The sequence below is a fragment of the Loxodonta africana genome, chromosome 27 (genome assembly GCF_030014295.1).
Source record: "Loxodonta africana isolate mLoxAfr1 chromosome 27, mLoxAfr1.hap2, whole genome shotgun sequence".
NCBI classification, from domain to species: domain Eukaryota; kingdom Metazoa; phylum Chordata; class Mammalia; order Proboscidea; family Elephantidae; genus Loxodonta; species Loxodonta africana.
The window spans coordinates 27,468,828-27,490,863 of record NC_087368.1 but is presented as its reverse complement, the minus strand read 5'-3'; the positions used below and the strand labels follow the sequence as shown (position 1 = coordinate 27,490,863).

Below are 22,036 nucleotides of genomic sequence, written 5' to 3'. Positions count from 1 at the left end.
TTTATTTTAATATAAATAAGATTTTTTGAAGATCAACTCTCATATTTGTATGTTGCTGCTGTGTGCCATCAAGCAGATTTCTACTCATAGTAATCCTATGCGACAGAACTGACCCACAGGGCTTCCTAGGCTATAATCTGCACGGTGCACGCTAAAGCTGGACAATGAATAAGGAAGACCATATAAGGACTGATGTCTTTGAATTTTGGTGTTGGCAAAGAATACTGAATATGCCATGGATCCGTTTTGGAAGAAGTCCGGCTACAATGCCCCTTAGAAGCATGGCAAGACTTTGTCTCACATACTTTGGACATGTTATCTGGAGGGATCAGTCCCTGGAGAAGGACATCATACTTGGTAAAGTGGAGGGTCAGAAAAAGAGGAAGACCCTCCAAGAGATGGATTGACACGTTGGCTGCAACAATGGGCTCAAGCAGAGCACAGGTTTGTGAGGATGGCTCAAGACTAGGAAGTGTTTCGTTCTGTTGTACAAAGGGTCACTATGAGTTGGAACCAACTCGATGGCACTTAACAATGACAACGACAAAAATCTTTACAGAAGCAGATCGCCAGGTCTTTTTTCCCGCGGAGCTGCTGGTGGGTTCAAACTACTGGTCTTTTGGCTAGCAAGCAAGCACTTAACCATTGCGCCACCAAGGCTCCTTCACGTTTGTATATATACTCTCTATGTTTGCTCTAACTGGAACAAAATTATAAGTTAATCCATAAACAGTTTTTGAATGTGAGTGTGTACCTATATGTCACCACACAACCCTCCCTTCCAAGCAGGGCAGGTTACCAGGTCACCACACCTTACATATTGTCTTGAGCGGCAGAGCTATGATCTTGGTGAGGGCAGAGGATACATGCACATGCTTTAAACACTTTTTCTCCATGTTGCAGTAATTTTCTTCACTCAATTTGTGAACTAGTCACATCACCTCCTGTGGACTCAGAAACCTTACAAACCAATCTGTGCTCATTTGAATTAGAATCTATCCATGAAGCTGAACAAAGCAAAGAATGTACTGACCAAACAGAGAGAAGAGACAGTCTGCTAAAGAGGGCAAAATTTTTGTACCATGAGGTCAATAATTTTCAGAACAGGGAAGTGGGAAAGGGACAATTCATCTAATTCACAGGATTAAAAAAGGTCAAGGTGTAAGTCAGCAAGAGCATACCTGGGTTCACCATTTCCTAAAGCTTGCTAAGGACTCATTGGAAAAGAACTTGAAGGCTAGCCTAGATAATCAGGAGTTTAACCTCCAAGATGGAAGTAGGAAAGTAAAGGTCAAGAAATAGCAAAAAAAAAAAAGACAAAAAAAAAAAAAGCTAATAATAGCAACAACAAGAAGAAAAACAACAACTTAAAGAGTTTGTATGGAAAAGAATGCCCTAGGTAGTGAGATATATAACTGTAAGGTATACAAAGTCACCTGAGGACAGAAGAAAAATCCACATGGCCTCTTGCTATATGCTGCTTTAAGGGGCAACTCTGTTCCTTTGGATAACCCCTTGTTTCTCAATCTTGGCTACACATTAGAACCACCTTGGGGAGACGAGCACTGGGATATTAAAAAAAAAAAAAACGAAGCTTCCCAGGTTACTCTGATGCACGCTGAGCGCTGAGAACCACTGATCCAGCCTAGGTGTTACAGACGGGCATCAAACGCACTGCAATCGTAAGGGCTGAACTGAGCAGAGGTTCTACGGTAAGAATATGATAACTTGTATCTGATCATCTGAACAACACAGATACACAGAAGGAAAAGATAACACAGAAGAAACGACACGAAGCCTTAATCTTTGAGACACTGAGTAAACAGGTCCACTCCGAGAATCACAGACTACTGATGAAAATGAAGAGCTGCTTAGCAAACTCAACCGCACGTAAATTAATCACGTATGGTCTCCTGAGGCAGAAATGAGAAGAAAACATTCAGATTTCTCACACTAGTACATCAAAAAGTATGCTTAAGAAAACCTTCAATAGGATCAGAAATTTTAATTTTCAAAGTTTAAATTTTATGAGCTAGGGACAGAATAAATCTATGAAAGACAAGCCAGGCAGGGCACAGGATGCAGCAGGGCTCAAATTTAAGTTTGTGCTCTGTATTGAGCCACGGTAGAGTTCAGTGAATATCTAGCTCCCTGTTAAGTGGGTTTCAAATTTCCACATATAGCCTTCGTTCTTCTTGTAGGATAGTGTAGTTGAGCTTTGTGTAGGTGAGTGAAGAGAAAAGCAAGCAAGGGCTGTGACTGCATGAATCTGTGCTGAGCTGTAGTACCATTGCTCCTACTGATCCGGTAAAGGAGCCTAGTGGAGCCGGAGTTAAGAACTATGGCTGCTAACCCAAAGGTACGTAGTTCAAATCCACCAGTCGCTGCTTGGAAACACTATGGGGAGTTCTAGTTTGTCCTACAGGGTCGCTATGAGTCAGAATTGACACAACGGCAATGGGGTTATAGGGATCCAATAAAGGTATCTTCTACCACCATAAAGGACTACTGTATATCTGTAGGAGCCAGTTAGAATGGAAATGAATTACCGCTTATAAAGAGCTTAAGGAGCCAACAGACTTTTAGAAAGGCAACTAAAAGGGTAAGACATGCTACTGCAGAGAGAGAGAACTGAGTTCTAATCATGCTATTGATATTAACCCAGGGTTTTACATAAAGGATATATTGGAAAAGACGATTTTAAAGATTCTGTTCATCATTTTAGTTCTATTCAGGACCTGGTTCTTCGGCAGTGTTACTGACTAGGGAGGTGTAAGTATGAGGCTGAACTATGGAAATATTTTTGTGATAAACACATGGAGAAGTTCAGAAAAGCTAAGAGGAAGCTGGACTTGTGTCTGATAAGCTGGAAATTTTATAGGAAAATATGTCCTAATAAATCTACTTTAAAACCAAAGACCAAACCAAACCCATTACCGTCGAGTTGGTTCCGGCTCATAGCCACCCTCCAGGACAGAGGGGAAATGCCCCATAGGGTTTCCAGGGAGTGGCTGGTGGACTCAAAGTGCTGACCTTTTGGTTAGCAGTCAGAGCTCTCAACCAGTGGCCCCACCGGGGCTCCAAATCTACTTTAGTCAAGTCAAATCAGACTTTCTCAAACTTTAAGTTAGTGCTAGCAGAGATGGCTGGAGTAAGAAAAGACATCTAACAATATGGACGCAGAGTTAAATTCACGCTATGTTTGTGAGTTTGGTCATCGCTAAAACCAAATTTTAGGGTTATGGTAAAGAATCAAAGCCTGAAAAACTCCAATGTAGAGAGATCATTAGTTCATCTACTTTAAAGGTAAGGACATGGGGTATTACATTAGAACGTAGAGTAAAACGATTGTGTTCATTAGGGGAAAAAGGCAGCCTGACAATGTGAACTTTCAGATCATGTAAGCAAGTCAATTGCCATTAAATTAAGAGAATAAACTGGGCTGTCTAGCTGTTTAGTCAATTGCGGATCAAAGGGGGTTGTGCTTTAACTTTGGAGACTTAAAGTAAACTAAAACGTTGGACTTAAAACTCTGACAAATCCAACAAATCCATTTGTTTAGCAGAGGCAATGAATAACCAAGGTGACTATGGACACCTACAAGAATAATAAAAAGTTTCAACACCAGAGACCACGGCACACTAACTCTGTAGCAGGAACATGCTTCAGCTAAAGCTCGTCTGCACACAGCAGCCTGACACGTTTAGTCCACGCCAGGGGTTCCACTACAGCAGCCGAAGAAAGGAGCGCCCCCTTAGCTCTGCACATGTAGCCTGTCACCATTAACGAACAGACTCCAGTTTAAAAAGAATGCAGAAAACCAAAATTTAGAAAGCAAACTTGTTGATTTGTCTTATATTCCGCTGCCAAATTAATCTACTTTCAATTCTATCTGTAAAAAGTCTTCTCCTGGGAAGGGAAAGAAGAGAAGAGAGGAGGAAAGAAAGGAAAAGAGGGAGGGGGGAAGAACAAACTTGAGATGCTTCCTATCTCTTAAAAACCAAACCAAACTTGTTGTCATTGAGTCAATCCTGACTCAATGGCGAACCTATACGACAGAGTAGAACTGCCCCACAGGGTTTTCAAGGAGTAGCTGGTGCATTCTAACTGCCAACCTGCTGGCTAGCAGCCAAGCTCTTAACCACTGCACCACCAAGGCTCCTCTGATCAAGTGATAACCAGTACCCACTACTGTGGAGCTGATTTCAACTCACAGCAACACCATAGGGTTTCCAAGGTCGTAAATCTTTACGGAAGCAGACTGCCACATCTTTCTCCCTCGGAGCTGCTGGTTGCTTTTGAACTATTGACCTTTCAGTTGGTAGTTGATCACTTTAACCACTGTACCACCAGGGCTGAACAAGTGATAGGCATCAATAAATATTTAATAAGAATGCTTATAAAGTTGATTAAGTCTGCAAATTAAGAGCAATGTTATAAAAAAAATTAATTTCTGAAGAAGCAAATGTCTGGTTATCTACTCAATCTTCATTACTGTTACCCAAACCAAAACCAAACCCAGTGCCATTGAGTCAATTCCGACTCATAGCGACCCTATAGGACAGAACAGAACTGCCCCATAGAATTTCCAAGGAGCGCCTGGGAGATATGAACTGCCAACCCTTTGGTTAGCAGCCATAGCACTTAACCGCTACGCCACCAGGGTTTCCTCATTACTGTTACTCAATAAAAAACAACTGATGAATGTAAAAACAATCTAGAAAACAGAGAAATTTTTTAAAAATCACCATTATTCCCAACACTTAGAAATAATTCCTATTGACATTTATTCATAAGTCTCTTCACAGTATAAATCATAGTTCTAATTTAAATATTTAAAGACACTTTGGCTCCAGAAGAACAAGGCCTGAGTCTGCTATGTACACAGTGTGTCTGCAGTGCCTGGTAGGTAGTTAAGTGCTCATAAAAAATGTATGGAATCAGTCAATTTGGGTAAGCTCTTCCTGTACTTGACCTACACAAAATATATCTCCGACTACCATAAAAAGGAACCTCATGGGATCAAAGTGGCAAGAGCAACTCGAAGGATTAGACAGGAACCTTAGGGGGCAGTGAGTTCATGTTAATGGGGGAGGAACAACTCAGAAAAGGAGGGTGAGGATGGTTGAGCAACTGGAAGGATGTAATCAACGTCACTGGGCTGCACATGCAGAAGCGGCTGAGCTGGTGAATGTTTTGCGGTGTATATTCTCAAAAACGAAAGTGAAAAAAAAAGGACCCTCAGCATATATAATAATTTGCAGATTTTAAGAAACTAAGCCAAGAGTCCGCCAACTTTCTGTAAAAGGCCATACAGTAAATATTTTAGGCTTTGTGGGCCATATGGTCGCCGTCGCAACTACCCAACTCGGCTCCTGTAGTGAAAAAGCAGTCAGACAATACATAAGCAAATAAACTTTATTTACCAAGACAGGCAGCAAGCCAGATGCGGGCAGCAGGCTGTAGTTTGCCAGCCCTGGAACGAAACCAAGATATTGTGAGATTTCTCTCATATCAATCAAGGTATTTACTTTGATTGCAAATGATATATATTATTTTTTTATATGATATACCATAATTTATATAATCAATTTGCCTTTTGACATCTGCGTTTTTGGCGATGTTCCATACTATATGTAATGCTGTGCTGAACATGCTTACACTTATATTTCATTACACAACTCCTATCATTTCCTTAAGATAAACCCCTACAAGATGAATTGCTTAGGTTAAAGGTAACTACATTTAAGAATTTCTCTGAATTTTAACAATACAGAATTTCTTTCATAGAATTGCACCCAATCAACCTACATCCTACATCCCTAGCCGGTGGTGTGAATCCCTGCCTTTCCAAGCCCTCACCAGCATTATACATTATATATGCGTTCTTATTCATTAATACCTCGTTATGCATCTGATCAGAACTCAGTATTGGTTTACTTTTTCTTGTCAGATAACATTTATATACAACGAAATACACAAATCTCACATACGCCACTTGAGGAATTCCAACAAAGCCATACACCTGCACAACCCAAATCACTAACAAGATCCAGAGCATTAAAATCACCCCAGGAAGTTCCTTTAATGTGTCTTCTCAGTCAATAACTGTCCCACCTCCTGCTCAACAGCACAACATTGTTCAAACGGTTTTTGACTGTTCTAGACCATCATATAAACGTTGCCTGGCCTAGAACATCATGTAAAAGTGTATGGACTCTTTTATACTTCACTCAGCATAATGGTTTTGAGATTCACCTCTACTGCTGGAAGTTTGTTCCATTTGACTACGCCACAGTTAGCTATTACTACTCTTACTGAAAGATAACCAGGCGATTTTCAGTTTTTTTTAGCTATTACGAATAAACTACTCAGAGTATTACCGTACAGATCTTTTGTATACACAAGAAAGCCTTCTTTATTGTATAGAACTCTGAGCGGAGTTGCTGGCTTACAGGGCATTTCTATGTTTAATGAACACTGTCAATGTTTTAATTGCAGCCATTTGGTAGGTATGTGATTCCAATTCCATGAAGGTTGTCCTTATGATACTGTCCCACAGGTCCCTGAGGGTCTATTCATTGTTTTTTTTTTTCTACTCACTATTCTGTAGATTGGGTATTTCTACTACCTGTTTTTAACTTCATGACTCCTTCTGTCAATTCTATTCTGAAGTTTTTACTTCAGATAGTGTATTTTTCAGTTCTAGAATATCTATTTGGTTTGTTTTTATTGCTTCTAATTCTCTGTTAAGATTTCTATCTCTTCACTCACCGCAAACATATTCTCCTTTACATTCTTAAGCAGTTACAACAGCTGCCTTAAAATCTTTGTCTGCTAATTCAAGTAACTCAGTTATCTTGGATTTTACCTTTGTCTTTTCTTTTGAGAACGGGTTACGTTTTCCTGTTTCTGGGTATGCTGAGTAATTCTGAATTGTATCCTGGATATTGTGAATGGTATGACATAGAAAGTCTGACTTCATTATGTTTTCGTGAGGAAAATTTCCCCTTTTCATTTAAGCAGTAAGTTTACTTGCCTTAATTCAAACTTTAAAACTGTATCCCCTCCAACGAATAGTGGGTGGCAGCTCAAATTCTGGTTCAGTTCTTTTGGCCTTCACTAAGCTACATGAAATCTGCCCCACACGTATGTAGTTCAGGCTTCAGCCTAAGCAGTTTACATGCAGAATACAAGCCTCCTCTTCTCTGGCCCTCTCCCTGTTTGGATGTATGCTCCCTCCAACGCCTGCAGTTACACCAAGGCCTGTCTTTGGTTTTTCAAGCCAGCAAGACCAATGGCTCTTTCATTTTGTTTTGTTCTGAGAATGAGTCTCACCACTCTGCATGGCATAGATTCGCCCAATGCCATTCCTTTCATTCAAGGTTTGACCCTTCTCCAATTTTTTTTTTGTTTACTCTCCAATGCCTTCAGGTAGTTGTTTTTCACATTTTGTTTATAGTTATTTGCAGAAGGATTGGTCTGACAGGAGCTACTAAGGTGTACCAAAAGTGAAGCTCCTCCGTTACGAATTCTGAATCATACCACAGTCACAGGTAAAATACAGCACTGCAGGTTTTGGTTTGCAATTAACCAAATGGAAGTGAGGGCAAACACTATTCATGCTTAATGATACATAATTTATAGAGTGAAACTTGGTGGCCTCTACCCATTTTTTAAATTGGATACTCATAACCAGCAGGGCCCTTGATCAACAGTATCTGAAGTTGAAATAGATGTCCCACTTCTAGGTAGATAAGCAGCAGAAACGCACACACCTAAGTACAAAAGGCCTAAACCAGAAGGTTTATATTAGTCCAGTAAAGACTGGAAATGACCTCAACGTCACCATGGTAGAAGGGCGGAATGATTTATAACATTTCCATGTAAGGTTCTACATCCAAAAACCAAAACAAACCCAGTGCCGTCGAGTCGGTTCTGACTCATATGGCGTAGTGGTTAAGTGCTACAGCTGCTAACCACGCGGTCGGCAGTTCAAACCTGCAGGCGCTCCTTGGAAACTCGATGGGGCAGTTCTACTCTGTCCTGTAAGGTCGCTATGAGTCTGAGAAGGTACTATACAGAGATGAAAATGAGGGCACTACTGTTACACGCAACACGGGTACAGCTAACAAACATAATGTTGAACAACAGAAGCCGGACACAAAAGAACACATACTATATGACTCCGTTTAAATTAAAAAACAGGCAAACAAATCCACGAAGTTAGCTGTCAAAATGGTGGTTACCTTTTGGGGGCAGGAAGGGGGTAGTGATGGAGAATGAGCACAAAGAAGGCGGATCTGGTCAATTTCTATTTATTGCACTTGATAGCGGTTACACAGCTAAGTTCACTTTGTGATAATTCATCAAGGTGGACATTTATAATTTGTGTATGCATAAGATAAAAAGTTTAGCTAAGAAAAATACTTATTTTCATTTTGGAAAATATGAGAAAACAACACATGAGAAATAACCTATAACTCACCTTTCTTCTCCCATATTTCTAGTTATTGTTAAATTTGGATGTATTTCTTTTTTCCTACACACAAAAATATCATGTTTTTTCATAAGCAGGATTATACAATGTATATGATTTTATATCCTGCTCTTTACTTTTTTTTACTTAGCATACGAGCATGTTCACATTTGTTACTGGTCCTTCATAAAATTCACTACTAAATGTGTCACATAGTTTAATTTTATCTTTCATAAGAATTTATAAGGTAAAGAAAATCAATAAAAAAGTTTCAATTTCAGTAAAAACTACATATCAAAGAAGTAGATACTGTTAATTATAAATTATAAAAATAAAATATTTAACACCTAACTCATTTACTATGCTGTATGGTATGACTGTATCTTTTTTTTTTTATGGTATGACTGTATCTTTTCTGAGTAAATGAATGGCCTGCAGTTCGTAGGGTACCACAGAAAACAATTAAAAATAAACCCTGAAAAAAAAAATTAAAAATTGCTTAGGCTATAGGAAGAAAATAACTATTCCTGGTTGATGAAGCCTGGCGTATATAGCACAGAGCAGGCACAATCCAGCAATGAAAACGTACCAAGTGGAAAGAGACTAGCATATAGACCAAAAATAATAAATACCAAGCAAAGCATATCATTACTTACAAATCCACCGTTCCTGACCAACACAGCGAATTGATACAACGACACTCTTTCCAAATGACTCGAATTCACAGCGGCCAGGCAGCCATTACCACGTGATTACAGCTGGTGCAAATGAACTCTATTTGCTATCCTTGATACGGTAAACGGTATGATGGAAAGAATACTAGATTGGAAATTAAGATACCTGGATTCTAATGACAGCACTGATATAAATTAAGTCATGTAATACTAAGTTGGTCATTTGCTACCTTTATTGCAGTTTGAAACCTTGTCTTTGTTAGCCTAGCACCATATACTGCACATAGCAGTACTGAAGAACAGTTTACTGAACTAATAAGTCAACGCAGTTATGGTATGTTCTGGAAGGGAAGTGGTCTATGTAAAATGTTGAAAGGAAAATCAGGGAACTAAAATGTCAGTTTTTAATCAATCATTAACAAGCTGAAAAGGTATACGACTGTAGAGAACTTGCACTATTTACCCAAAAACATTTGGAAAATATTAGAACCACCACAACTGGATAATCACTCTACTCCTTTGTTTCCCTTCAAAAGAGGAATTAATTTTTACTACTGTTTAATGCAGTGGTTTCAAACACACATCTAATAGACACCGCAAAGTTAACACGCTCAAAACTAAACTCCTGGTCCACCAACCAGTAAAAAATAAAATGAGATAATAAAGTAACTCTACCTGCAGCTTTCCTCATCTCTGTTAACTACAACTCCATTATTTTACTTGCTTGGGACAAATAATAGGGACCCATCTCTTTGCCTGTTGCCTGTACCTTCAATACCGATGTGCTCACTTCTCACCACTTCCAATCCACCATCATCTGTCACTTGGATTATCAAAAACACATCCTTACTAGTGTCCCCGATTCTGCCCTTGCTCCATTCCATCTACTCTTAACACAGCTATTAAATTGTAAATTAGACCCTGGCTCACTCCATTGCTCAAAGCCATCAATGTCTTTCCATTTCTCACAATAAAAACCAACGTTCTTAGTACCTGTTGTTGTTTTTAGGTGCCATCCAGTTGATTTAGACTCATACGGACTCCATGTGACAGCACAGAAGTACCCCATAAGGCTTCCTTGGCTGTAATCTTTAGAGAGCAGACCACCAGTCTTTCTCCCACAGAACTACTAGGTAGTTTTGAATTGTCAGGCTTTCGATTAGCAGCTGAGCGCTACCTGTTGAGCCATCAGGGCTCCTCAAGATCCTAAATGAAACTACCCCAATGCTTCTCTGAACTTCTCCTTTTCCCCTCTCCCTCATTCTACTGGAACCACCACATGCGCTTTCGGTGTTCCTTGAACATGACAGCCCCTCTAGAAAACTAACAGTTTTTAAAAAACAGTTCTAAATCTACCGGTCTATGCATTCTCAAGTTTTGCACATACCAAATAACCTCCTTTATTTTTCCAAAGGGCATACAAGATTTCCACAAGACAGTATTTCAGTTAAAATAGAATTATTTGCAAGTGTTTGCAAAGAGTTTCCCAGTATTGGGCCCTGATTATCTAGACAGAATGCCAATTACAACTGGAGGATCAGCAGGTAGCTTAAGTCATGCGTGATCTTGTACTCAGGTTGCACGTACAGGGCACGCCATGGTACTGTTTAAAGACTGTATTTAATTCTGGATTAATTTCTCACGAGATGAAAGGATTTAGGTATATTACAACAAAATAATTGAAAGTTGATGTCTATGAAGACCATATAGTAAAAAAACCTGCTGATGAAGTACTGGCAGAACGACTCATATTTCACATTAACAGTATCTATTCAAGCTCATAATATTTAAGTTTCAAGCCATAAAATTCTTTGCTTTTGTGTTCAAATGTAGATTTTTCACAGACTTATACTTTCAAAGATGAGATGTATAAAAATTGTTTAAAGTATTATATTCAGCTGACCTGACAAATCTCCCTGATAATCTAGTCATTTACAGATTTAGCATTTAAAAGATTTCACTTACTTCTGAACCTAAAACATACTGCACATCTTTCTGTGAGAAAAAAACCACCAGCTATTTTATTCAAGAGTATTTATGTCCAATCACACATAGTTTTATTCCAAAATTGCTCCTGTTACTCAGATATAACAACTGTAACAAGCCACTTTAAGGAGCTACAATAGAAGCATAAGTTAACAAATGTAACAAACGTAAATTAATAAATAATGACTATTACATATTTGTTCAGCGCCTTTACTTTAAGGATGATTCCGCTGTATTTGTGACTGGTATTAAGTCTATTACTCAAGTTGACATTGGTATGACATCAACCCAAATGGGTACACACAAATACCTACTGCCAATTAACATTTATTGGGTTTATGTCCATGTACAGAAAAGAATTAACATAGCAAGTTTGAGACTGCTAATGTTTAGAAAGGTCTGCTCGGAAGGTTGGCCTTTGGCTGGCATCTAAGAACTTGAACTTCGGAAGTGTTCTCACCATTCCCTAAGTGGTAAGAGTGACTCATTTTGTCTAAACTGAGCAGGCAATATAGTATATTCTTGTCTTAGTCATCCAGTGCTGCTATAACAGAAATATCACAAGTGGGGGGCTTTAACAAACAGAATTTTATTTTTCACAGTTAGGAGGCTAGAAGTCGGAATTCAGGGTGCCAGCTCTAGGGGAAGGCTTTCTCTCTCTGTCAGCCCTAGAGGAAGGTCCCTGTCTGTCTGAGTTTCTATTCCTTGGTAATCTTCCTGTAGTGTGCCATTTATCTTGCCCCATTTCTGCTTTTCTTCCTTGCTTAATCTGCTCCTTTTATATCTCAAAAGAGACTGACTCAAGACATACCCCATACTAACACTGTCTCATTAAGGTAACAAAGAAGACCCATTCTCAAATGGAATTATGACTACAGGTTAAAGAATTAGGATTTACAACACTTATTTCTGGGGGACACAATTCGATCACAACAAATGCTGAATACTTTCCTTCTGGGTGTCTGGTATGTGCTAGACAGAGGTGTTCTGAGACCAGCTCCCAATAAAAACTCTGGGCACTGAGTCTCTATAGAGCTTCTCCAGCAGGTAACACTTTATACATGTTGCTATAATTTGATGCTAGAGGAATTAAGCTGGTCCAAAGTGATTTCTTAAGACAAAACTCTTGGAAGCTTGCACCTGGTTTTATCTGGACTTTGCCCTACTGACCTTTGCCCCTTGCTAACTTAGCTTTGTATTCTTTGCTGTAATAAACCTCAGCCCAGAGTACAACTATATACTTAGTCCTTTGAGTCTTCCTAACAAAGCAAGGAGCCTAGGAGTGGTCCTTGGAAGAAGTACAGCCAGAATGCTCCTTAGAAGCCAGGATGGTGAGACTTTGTCTCACATACTTCGGACGTGTTATCAGAAGGGACCAGTCCTTGGAGAAGGACATCATGCTTGATAAAGTAGAGGATCAGCAAAAAAGAGAAAGACCCTCAATGAGATGGACTGACACAGTGGCTACAACAACGGGCTCAAATACAGCAACGATTGTAAGGATGGTGCAGCACTAGGCGGTGTTTTGTTCTGTGTACACAGGGTCGCGAAGAGTCAAAACTGATTGGACAGCACCTAACAATAACAAGGAGTGATCTTGGGAACCCCCAACATGGTGCAGTGTTAAGTTCAAAGAACAGGAACTGTGTCTTTTGCCTATTTTTATTTCTTAGAATACCTGACATACCCTTTTATATAGCAGATATTCATATATTTGGATATCAGTCTATAGACATGCCATACGCTCACTTTAATGTTAGTTAACATTGGTGAACTGGGTAAATGGAAAATACAGTTTATATGTGATGTTAATGGCACAGTTCAAACAACAAGTGAGGAGTTTGGGGCAGGTTTGTGTAACATAGGTGGTTATTTTGACTACTGATTATTTTGACTAAATATAGTCGGAGTCAATTTTCAACTCATACTGATCCCATGTGACAGAGGAGAACTATCCCACAGGGTTGTCTACTTTACGGGAAAAGTAGAATCTTCACAGGAGCAGAGGGCCAGGTCTTTCTCCCACGGAGCTGCTGGGTGGGTTTGAAACTCCAGCCATTCAGTTAGCAGCTGAGTGCTTAACCATTGCATCACCAAAAAAAAAAAAAAAACAAGCTCACTGCCATCAAGCTGACAGCCCTCCAATTTGTTTTAATGTTGTTCTGATTTTCTCTGCTTATGAACCACCTAAAGAATATCCTGACCATTCTTAATTTGATTTTCTTTCTTGTCAATTCACGTATCTTTGGAGTCTAGTAAAAGGTAACATACTTCAGTTGCATGTGGCAGACGAAAGAATACGGGCACATGATTCCACCAAGTTTCTGTGCTGTAGCTCTGTGGTGTTTCAGAGAAACAATCCACGCTTCCTTATATTTTACATAATTCCTTCATGACTATGACCCGCCTTTTTGATATTGGTCAGGATATCAAAAAGACAGCAACAGAAGATACTGATATGAAAGAAACATTAAAAAAAGGTAAAAGAAGAAGGGTCAAGGAATGAAAGAAGTCAACCGAATATACCTAGGTTAAGGAAAGTTCCAGGTCACTCCCAAGGACAACATACTTTTTTGGTCTTAATCTGGCACAGCAAAAAGAAAAATGGGCTTTCAGTAATCTTAAAGCAAACTTCATTGTCCAAAATAGAGACTACATCAAAGGCCAACATTGCAACTCATAAGAGTCAAGAAATGAAGATCTTTTTATAAAACACAGCAACTTACTTACTCTTGCTCTTCTGAGAGCCCTATTTCTAGGAGAAAATTTTACAGTATTAGAATGTATAATTTACCAATATCCGTGGCAAATAATATTTCAAAAAATATTACGAAGATATAATATGAATCATAGTCACAAAGCTGAAAGCACTCTCCCAAAGTCATCAACCAAATCATCTCCCTAAAACACAAGCTGGCTTACCCTCAGATCCATAAAAAAAAAAAAACAATGACTCTATCATCGCACTTGGCAGATTTCTGTTTTGGCTTTTTTTGGAGGGAGAGTGGAAATAAGAGAGAGATGGTACATCCCAGCATTTTCCTTCAATTCTTGCTAATTTTGTCAAAGTTCACACATTAAAGATCAGCATTCTTGAGTCTATCAGTATCTAGTCTGTAAATTAAGCCACCTCTACTACCCAAAGTTCCAAAGAGAAAGGTGAGGAGCACTAGTTTTCTCTTCAAAAAGAAAAAAAAAAAGTGTATTTTATTTAGTCAGATTCTCAAGTTGACCCCAATTTAGTAATGCAAACACTGCTTAATTATCATCCAAAAGCTGAGATTTTCTTGTATAGCCTTCATTATACTGAACTTCTGGTGACTTTATACAAAGTCACTGTACAATTAGAATCATGTCATTGTAGATTAAAATTATATTTTAAAATACTATGGCCCATGAAGATGAAACATTCTAAATGTTTTCTGCTGCTTAAGACAAACTTGATCGTGTTTAAACATAAGGTAAAATGTGCAACTCAGATTAAATCAGTGGATATACACCAATAGCATATAGATAATTAAGGTATCATGGAAGCTGGTTAAAAAATTATAATGAAGAGAGAACTAGTAAGAATATAGCAACCTGGCTGAAATTGATATTCATTAGGGTACTCTTCACATCAATAGGGAGCATTTGGGCTCTGTGGTCTTTATCAGTGTCCCAGCTGGTAATGGTTGAAGGTTAATGCCTTACCCCATTCTGTTCAATTTTCTATCCTAATTAGCCCTCCAAATCTATAGCTGTGAGCACCAAGTGTCTGTGCTCAAAAGAAACTAATTAATGCTAGCAAATTAGATCAAGTCCAAAGATCCAACAGCCAAACTCTTAGTTAAATGCGCCTTGTTAATAGGAAGTATAGCTGTCAATAACTGCTGTTGCTGACTGTAATGAGGCATCTTTCTTTCATTGAAAGTGATTTCATTTCTCTTTGTCCCTGGAAAGCTGTTCCATCTCCTTCACAAACCTAAGTTTCTGGCAGTCTGACCCAATTCTTGTGATCAGCTGGGTTGAAATGACATGAAAAAAATCAAAGAGAAAAGCTTTCCCACATAATCATGTTTCAGGCATTTAGCAGAAAGTCAGATCACTTATTAAAATTCCTGTATCTTTACCCAAGAACAATACAATTAGCACACACAATGCTTTTATATAAAATCCTATATGGTAATACGCCACATAACGTCCGTTCAGGCAACATCTGACTGCATGTACGTCCGTGGCTGCGTACCAGAATAAAAAGGGGTAGTCAAACATGTAAGAGCCTGAGAAGTCAGAATGACAGGTGGAGGTTCATGATTTTTTCTTTTTTTCAGATATGTACTTCCAAATGCTGCTGAAAGGTCAAGCAATGTGAAAAAACCATGTGTGTGTATATATGTATCTGTGTTACATTTACCGACATAGTGTCCATGTGTATACTGGCATCTGCTATTTTCTAGTCTCTCCTTTATAGGATAAATTACTCCTGAGAAGATGAAAGGAGTTCACTATAACTGGAGGAAATTTATGCAGCTGTTGGTTTCATGCTTCCATTTAGGCCGAGAGTTGGAAGAGAGTTGAAGACGCAACACTTGAGAAAAGCAGAGGTTTGAAATTTCCATTGAGGAATCTGTGGCAGTTTAAGAGGCAAAAGAGAACTACCAATCTGGAAATGAAACAAAAGATTATTAAACAACACGGAAGTGGAAGATCAATGAGTGCTATTGCTTGCAATTAGGCATGTTCACATGACGTCCACATCATGTAATGCCCTATCGTGGATGTTAAGTGACGCACAACTATACCATAATTATTTAAAAACCAGAGGCTATAAACAGTAAATAAACTACGATGGAAGTGTCCTGATTCCAAATTACAACGTATTGTTCAGTGTAAAGGTAACTGCTGGTCTGCTGTTTGAGCAATACCAGTGATGTTCTTTCTTAATTCACAAAGTTAAATGGGGAATCTAAGGATTTATTCTTCTTTTCTAAAATAATCAATTTTAGATTCTAAACCACTGTTTCGGACCACACAGCCTAGAAAATCAATATCTCATTATCTATAAGAAGTTCAAATATTCAAAACTTAATTAGGTTATAACATATGCTCTAATAAGGGCAAATATGTTGAAATAACCCAAACGAATCCTAAGTTTTAAGATGTTTTTCAGTCTTTAGACCGAAATAATTTAACTCTTGATAAAGAAGTTAAAAGGAAACATTTTCTTTCCTGTACTTTTGTAAAGTAGTACCTTGCAACACAAACAGGTATTTTAAAGTTATACTCCATTTCTTTTATTTCAAAAACTGAAAACAGAAGTTTCACCTTCAAAGAGTAAGCAAAGGCAATTCTGAAACCCAAAACCATGCAATCATTATATATTTTTATCTGAGTCATGTGAGTAAAAACGAAATTTTTAGACATTTTAAATAGTTCAATAAAAAAAGCATCTTAATTTTATGAATTAGCTAGCTTTCTTTCATTCTAGGTATCGGGACAACGTGTTACGCAACAGCATAAAGACAACTCATATTTGCAACTTTAGACTGAAGCCTCTGTAATAACATTTCCCTAGTAGTAAAAAGTGAGCCACACAACTTTATCATCCATTTTTAAGTTTAGTTCTCCCTCATCTAAACCAGAGTATATATTATTTAAAGTTCTTAGAGGCAGGTGGAGGATTATCTCTTGAGACTGTCAGCATGACACCTGCCAATGCCAGATGTACCCTAGAACCCTGTCTGCAGGTGCCAGCGGGTTAATTTCTCCTGACACCTGGGGGTGGGGGTTGGAGGAAGGTGCTCTGATTAGACAACTAATTCATAATGAAAGCAAAAGTAATACCCAAGAATGATAATTCATTTTAAATTACTTATTTATAGTTGACTATAAGGAAAAAAAAAAAAAATAAGGAAACCGGAAACCCTGGTGGCGTCGTGGTTAAGTGCTACGGCTGCTAAACAAAAGGTCAGCAGTTTGAATCTACCAGGCACTCCCTGGAAACTCTACAGGGCAGTTTGATTCTGTCCTATAGGGTCACTAGGAGTCGGAATCGACTCGATGGTAACAGGTTAGGTTACAAAAATAAAAGCGGCCACGATAAATCATTTAAGACACAGAAATGAGCATCCCACTATGCTGAGTCTAAGGAACTACTCTTCACTCTTCTTTTATCCACTCCATCCGTCAATAACAAAGGTCATTCTAAGGAGATGGCATCACGGGACACAAATGTTCTCTACATCCAAACATTACTGATACAACCTTGAAACCACCGTTGGCACAGCCTGGCCCTCCTCTCCTTGAAGCGGCACTGTGGCCCATTATCCTCACTAAGAGTTATTGTGGCCCCTCAATGAAAATGACTTCCTGGGAAGGTGAAGAAGGGGTGGTCAGAAAAATAGCCTATCTCAGTAAAATTTTACGCTACTTTTTGATGACCATTCCAAGAGGCAGGTTTTTTTTAATAGCCATTTCTTCAGTAATACTGCTACCTGCTTTACTAATTGCCATCACGAACGGATGTATTATGCTCATGGAAGCACACACACACCCATTGCCGCTGACTCAACGCCAACTCACAGCTCACGGAAGCAATAGTTAGGAAATCAAAAGACATACTGCACTGATCAAATCTGCTGCAGAAGGCCTGTTTGAAGTGTCAAAAAGCACAGATGTCTCCTTGAGGACTAAGGTGCACCTAACTCAAGCCATGGTATTTTTAATCGTCTCACATGTCTGCAAAAGCTGGACAATGAATAAGGAAGACCAAAGAAGAATTAATGTCTTTGAATTACAGTGTTGGTGAAGAATATTAAATATATCACGACTGCCAGAAGAACGAACACATCTGTTCTGGAAGAAGTACAGCCAGAATGTTCCTTAGAAGGAAGGATGGTGAGACTTTGTCTTACGTACTTTGGACATGCTATCAGGAGGGACCAGTCCCTGGAGGAGAACACCATGCTTGGTAAAGTAGACGGTCAGCGAAAAAGAGGAAGACCCTCAACGAAACAGACTGACACAGTGGCTGCCACAATGGACTCAAACATAGCAACAACTGTGAGGATGGCGCAGGACCAAGCAGTGTTTCGTTCTGTTGTACACAGGGTTGCTATGAGTCGGAACCAACTTGACGGCACCTAACCACAACAATTATGGCCTCATTTTTTATCTTCCACTGCTCTGCTTAAAACTTTCATTAGAATGTTACATATTAATCAATAAAATGCAACTAGATTTATGTAATACAGGATTATTTCCAAAGAAAACATGTATATGTGGTTGCCTGGTGAATGTGTTTACATAAATATCTTCCACTGAGAAAAGTAAAGGGGAAAAAAGAAAAAGAACCAGACTTGTCTTACCGGGATTCCATTAACAATTCAGTAATAATGTCACCCAATAAATTTATCTTAGAATACACGCACGCATGGATTTTATATATATATAAAAACTCGCTGCCGTTGAGTCGATTCCGACTCACAGCGACCCTACAGGACAGAGTAGAACTGCCCCACAGAGTTTCCAAAGACTGCCTGGCGGATTCAAACTGCCGACCTTTTGGTTAGCAGCCGTAGCACTTAACCACTACGCCACCAGGGTTTCCATATATATACACACACACACCCCCACACACACACATATATACTTATATATATACACACACATACATATATATACACACACATATACACATATATACACACACACAAATTGTTACTAAAAAGAAATGAAAAGAAGTCCATGTTAGATTTGATTTCTTCTTTATCAGAAGCACCAGAATAACCTGTTTCTCCAGAATACTTACACCAAATTTTTCTCTCTACACAAGCATACACTTAAGAAAAAAATGTTCTTTACTACTAATTTGGAGGAATATTTTTGAACTATAAAGAAATTGAAAGCCTCCTGGAAGTTATGAAAGCTGAAATACTGGTATCTCAGTGAAAGCGTGAGAGGCAATTCATACATATTAATTCACTGACTACTTGACTCTGTGGCTCAGGATTAAATTCAGATCGTATTTTAAAAACGGAATTCGATCTTTATATGAATATTGGAATTTTACCTTGAACTTGTTCAGAACATCTCTCTTTGGCCTTCTCTCTCATTATTTTAGGGATCAAAACATCTTTTTCGACATGTCTGAGATGCTGTTCTAAAAAAAAAACAAATATTTTTCTTTAATACAGTAAAATTTGTTAGTTCAACTTATAAAAACAACACAGCCTTGTTTTTAAAAATCTAAGTCTCAAGTAAGTCACCAGATTAAGAAAAGAAAAAAAGGACGCTAGCTTCCTTAATATAAAAGCCTGTACCAAAACAAAACAAAACCCAAACACATTGCCATTGAGTGGATTCTGACTCATAGCAACCCTACAGGTCAGAGGAGAACTGCCTCATAGGGTTTCCAAGGAGCGACTGGTGGATTCAAACTGCAGACCTTTTGGTCAGCAGTTGAGCTCTTAACCACTGTGTCACCAGGGCTCCTACAAGTACATTAAAAACTGACTCTTTAAAGCCTGATAAAATTGTGATTCTTTCAGTCACTGAAAATCATTCCAATTTTTTTTAATTTTGCTTTAGGTGAAGGTTTACAGAACAAACTAGTTTCTCACTGAACAATTAATACACATCTTGTTTTGTGTCATTGGTTGCCAACCCCACAATATGTCAACACTCTCCCCTTCTCAACCTCAGGTTACCCATTTCCATTTTTCCTGCTTTCCTGTCCCTTCTTGCCTTCTTGTCTTTGTTTTTGGGCTAAATATTTTTTGATGCATAATAGAAAAAAAAGGAGTCCCTGGGTGGTGCAAATGGTTAAGCACTCAACTACTAGAAAAAAGGTTGGCCGTTCAAAACCACGCAGAAACACCCTCAAAGACAGACTGGGTGATCTGCTTCCAAAACGTCACAGCCTTACAAACCCTATGGCCAACCATTCTACTATGCAGATATTGGGAATTGACTCAATGGCACCTAACAACAACAGCAAGACATGTGAGGGACACACGTAACAACTTTCTAAACATTTCTGCAAACAATATCACAAAACTTTTACCTGTTAACATATTCCATGTAGTCTTGTCAAAAATGATGTCAGTCTAAATCGTCATCATTTTTCTTACTCGTATAATTCATAAAAAGATTTTCATCTATACTAAGATCCAAATGATGTCAGTCTAAATCGTCATCATTTTTCTTACTCGTATAATTCATAAAAAGATTTTCATCTATACTAAGATCCAAGTAGAGATGAAGAGATCCAGGATTAAGTGACACATGAGTAGCTTTTCTAACTAGTAATAAGAATGGTCAAAGAAACAAAGGTCTGGCAGAAGAAAAAGTAGAACCACAGGTCCATATACGAAATAAAATAAGTGAGAGTTCTATGCATTTTAAACACAACTACCACAATTACACTAAGATGGCTGACTGAGCACTTGCTCCAGATTCCTACCTGCTCCTTAATTTCCTAGACAGCCCTGAAAAACAAAGAAGGGGTAGGTGTCCTCAGTAAACCAAAAATGATGAGGAATCTCTGAAAGACAAAAGGCAGATGAGATACGTTAAACGGGGTCATTGTTTCCTCAGAAAGTAATAGGAAAGAACTAGTGCCACAAACAGGTGCTGCTCCACGGTCTGAAGCACCACAAACGGGAAGCAAGATGGTGCCCTGGATGGAACACAAGCATTATCTGAAGTACCTCAGGAGGGCAAACAAGTCTGTTTTTTAAGAAGTACAGCCAGAATGCTTCTCAGAAGTAAGGATGGCAAGACTTCATCTCACATATTTTGGACATGTTATCAGGAGGAATATGTCCCTGGAGAAGGACATCATCCTTAGTAAAGCAGGGGATCACTGAAAAAGATGACGTTTTTCCTCTGAATTACCTGATTTGGAATTCAGAACTCTTAATATCCAGGGTTCTCCAACAGATGGAGGAAAATGCAGACAAAAATAAGAAAAAAATAGACAAAATCATGGAAAAGACAGACAAAACAATAAAAGAAATCAGGAAGATAATACATGAACAAAATGTGAAAATCAACAAACAGCTAGAAATCACACAAAAACAGCAATTAGAAATCCAAAAGATAAACAAGATTTCAGAAATGGACAGTGTCAGAGAAGAATTTAGGAGCAAATGTGAAAAAATGGAAGACGGGAGCAGGGGAATTGAAAATAAATCCTTAGACACCACCTTGTTTGAGGCAAAATTAGAAAAAAGAACAAAGAAAAATGAAGAAACCCTGAGAACGATGTGGGATACAATCAAATGCAAAAATCTGCACGTGGTCAGAGTTCCAGAACAGGGGAGGAAATGGAAAACAGAGAGGATCACTGAAGATTTGCTGACAGAAAACTTCCCTAACGTCATGAAAGACAAAAAATAAACTACCTAAGAGGCACAATGAACTCGATATAGGATAGAACCCACAAGAAAAACACCAAGACATAAAATCACAGTTGCTAAAACCAAAGACAAAGAAAGAATCTGAGAGCACCTTGAGAACAATGAAAAGTCACATACAAAGGAGAAACAGTAAGACTAAGCTCTGATTACTCAGCAGAAACCAAGCAGGCAAGAAGGCCATGGGATGACATGTGTAAAAGCCTGAAAGAAAAAAACTGCCAATCAAGAATAATATGTCCTGCAACACTCTCTCTCGAATATGGTGTTAAAATTATGACATTTCCAGATAAACAGAAATTAAGGGAATTCATAGAAAGCAAAGCAAACTTAGAAGACTTTTTAAAGGAAGTCCTTCAGTTAGAAAACCAACGGCATCAGACACTAACCTGAATCTAGCACATAAGATAGCATCAGCCAGATACCAACCCTAGATAATGAACCCTCAAGAATAAAATAAAACTAAAAAATTTACAACAGGGAACCAGAGACGTCAA

At 38.5% G+C, this 22,036-nt stretch overlaps 1 protein-coding gene across 13 annotated transcripts in view; it reads right to left on the bottom strand.

Annotated features, from left to right (window-relative positions):
* Window positions 1-22,036, bottom strand: part of CMC1 (C-X9-C motif containing 1) — a 102,160-nt gene that overhangs the window by 61,352 nt on the left and 18,772 nt on the right. For 7 of the 13 annotated variants that reach the window (XR_010319597.1, XR_010319598.1, XR_010319599.1 and 4 more), the window contains one exon: window positions 19,193-19,282. The exons of 1 other annotated variant lie outside the window; for it this stretch is intronic. Coding sequence is in view for 9 of the 12 variants with exons in the window: in XM_064277415.1 (XP_064133485.1) it covers window positions 19,193-19,282 (90 nt within the window). In the remaining 3 variants the exon portion in view is untranslated. Of the gene's footprint in view, window positions 1-5,426; window positions 5,477-15,535; window positions 15,779-19,192; window positions 19,283-20,185; window positions 20,565-20,584; window positions 20,666-22,036 lie in introns of those variants that run through there. 5 more of the 13 variants (XM_064277421.1, XM_064277420.1, XM_064277418.1 and 2 more) reach the window with 4 other exon arrangements.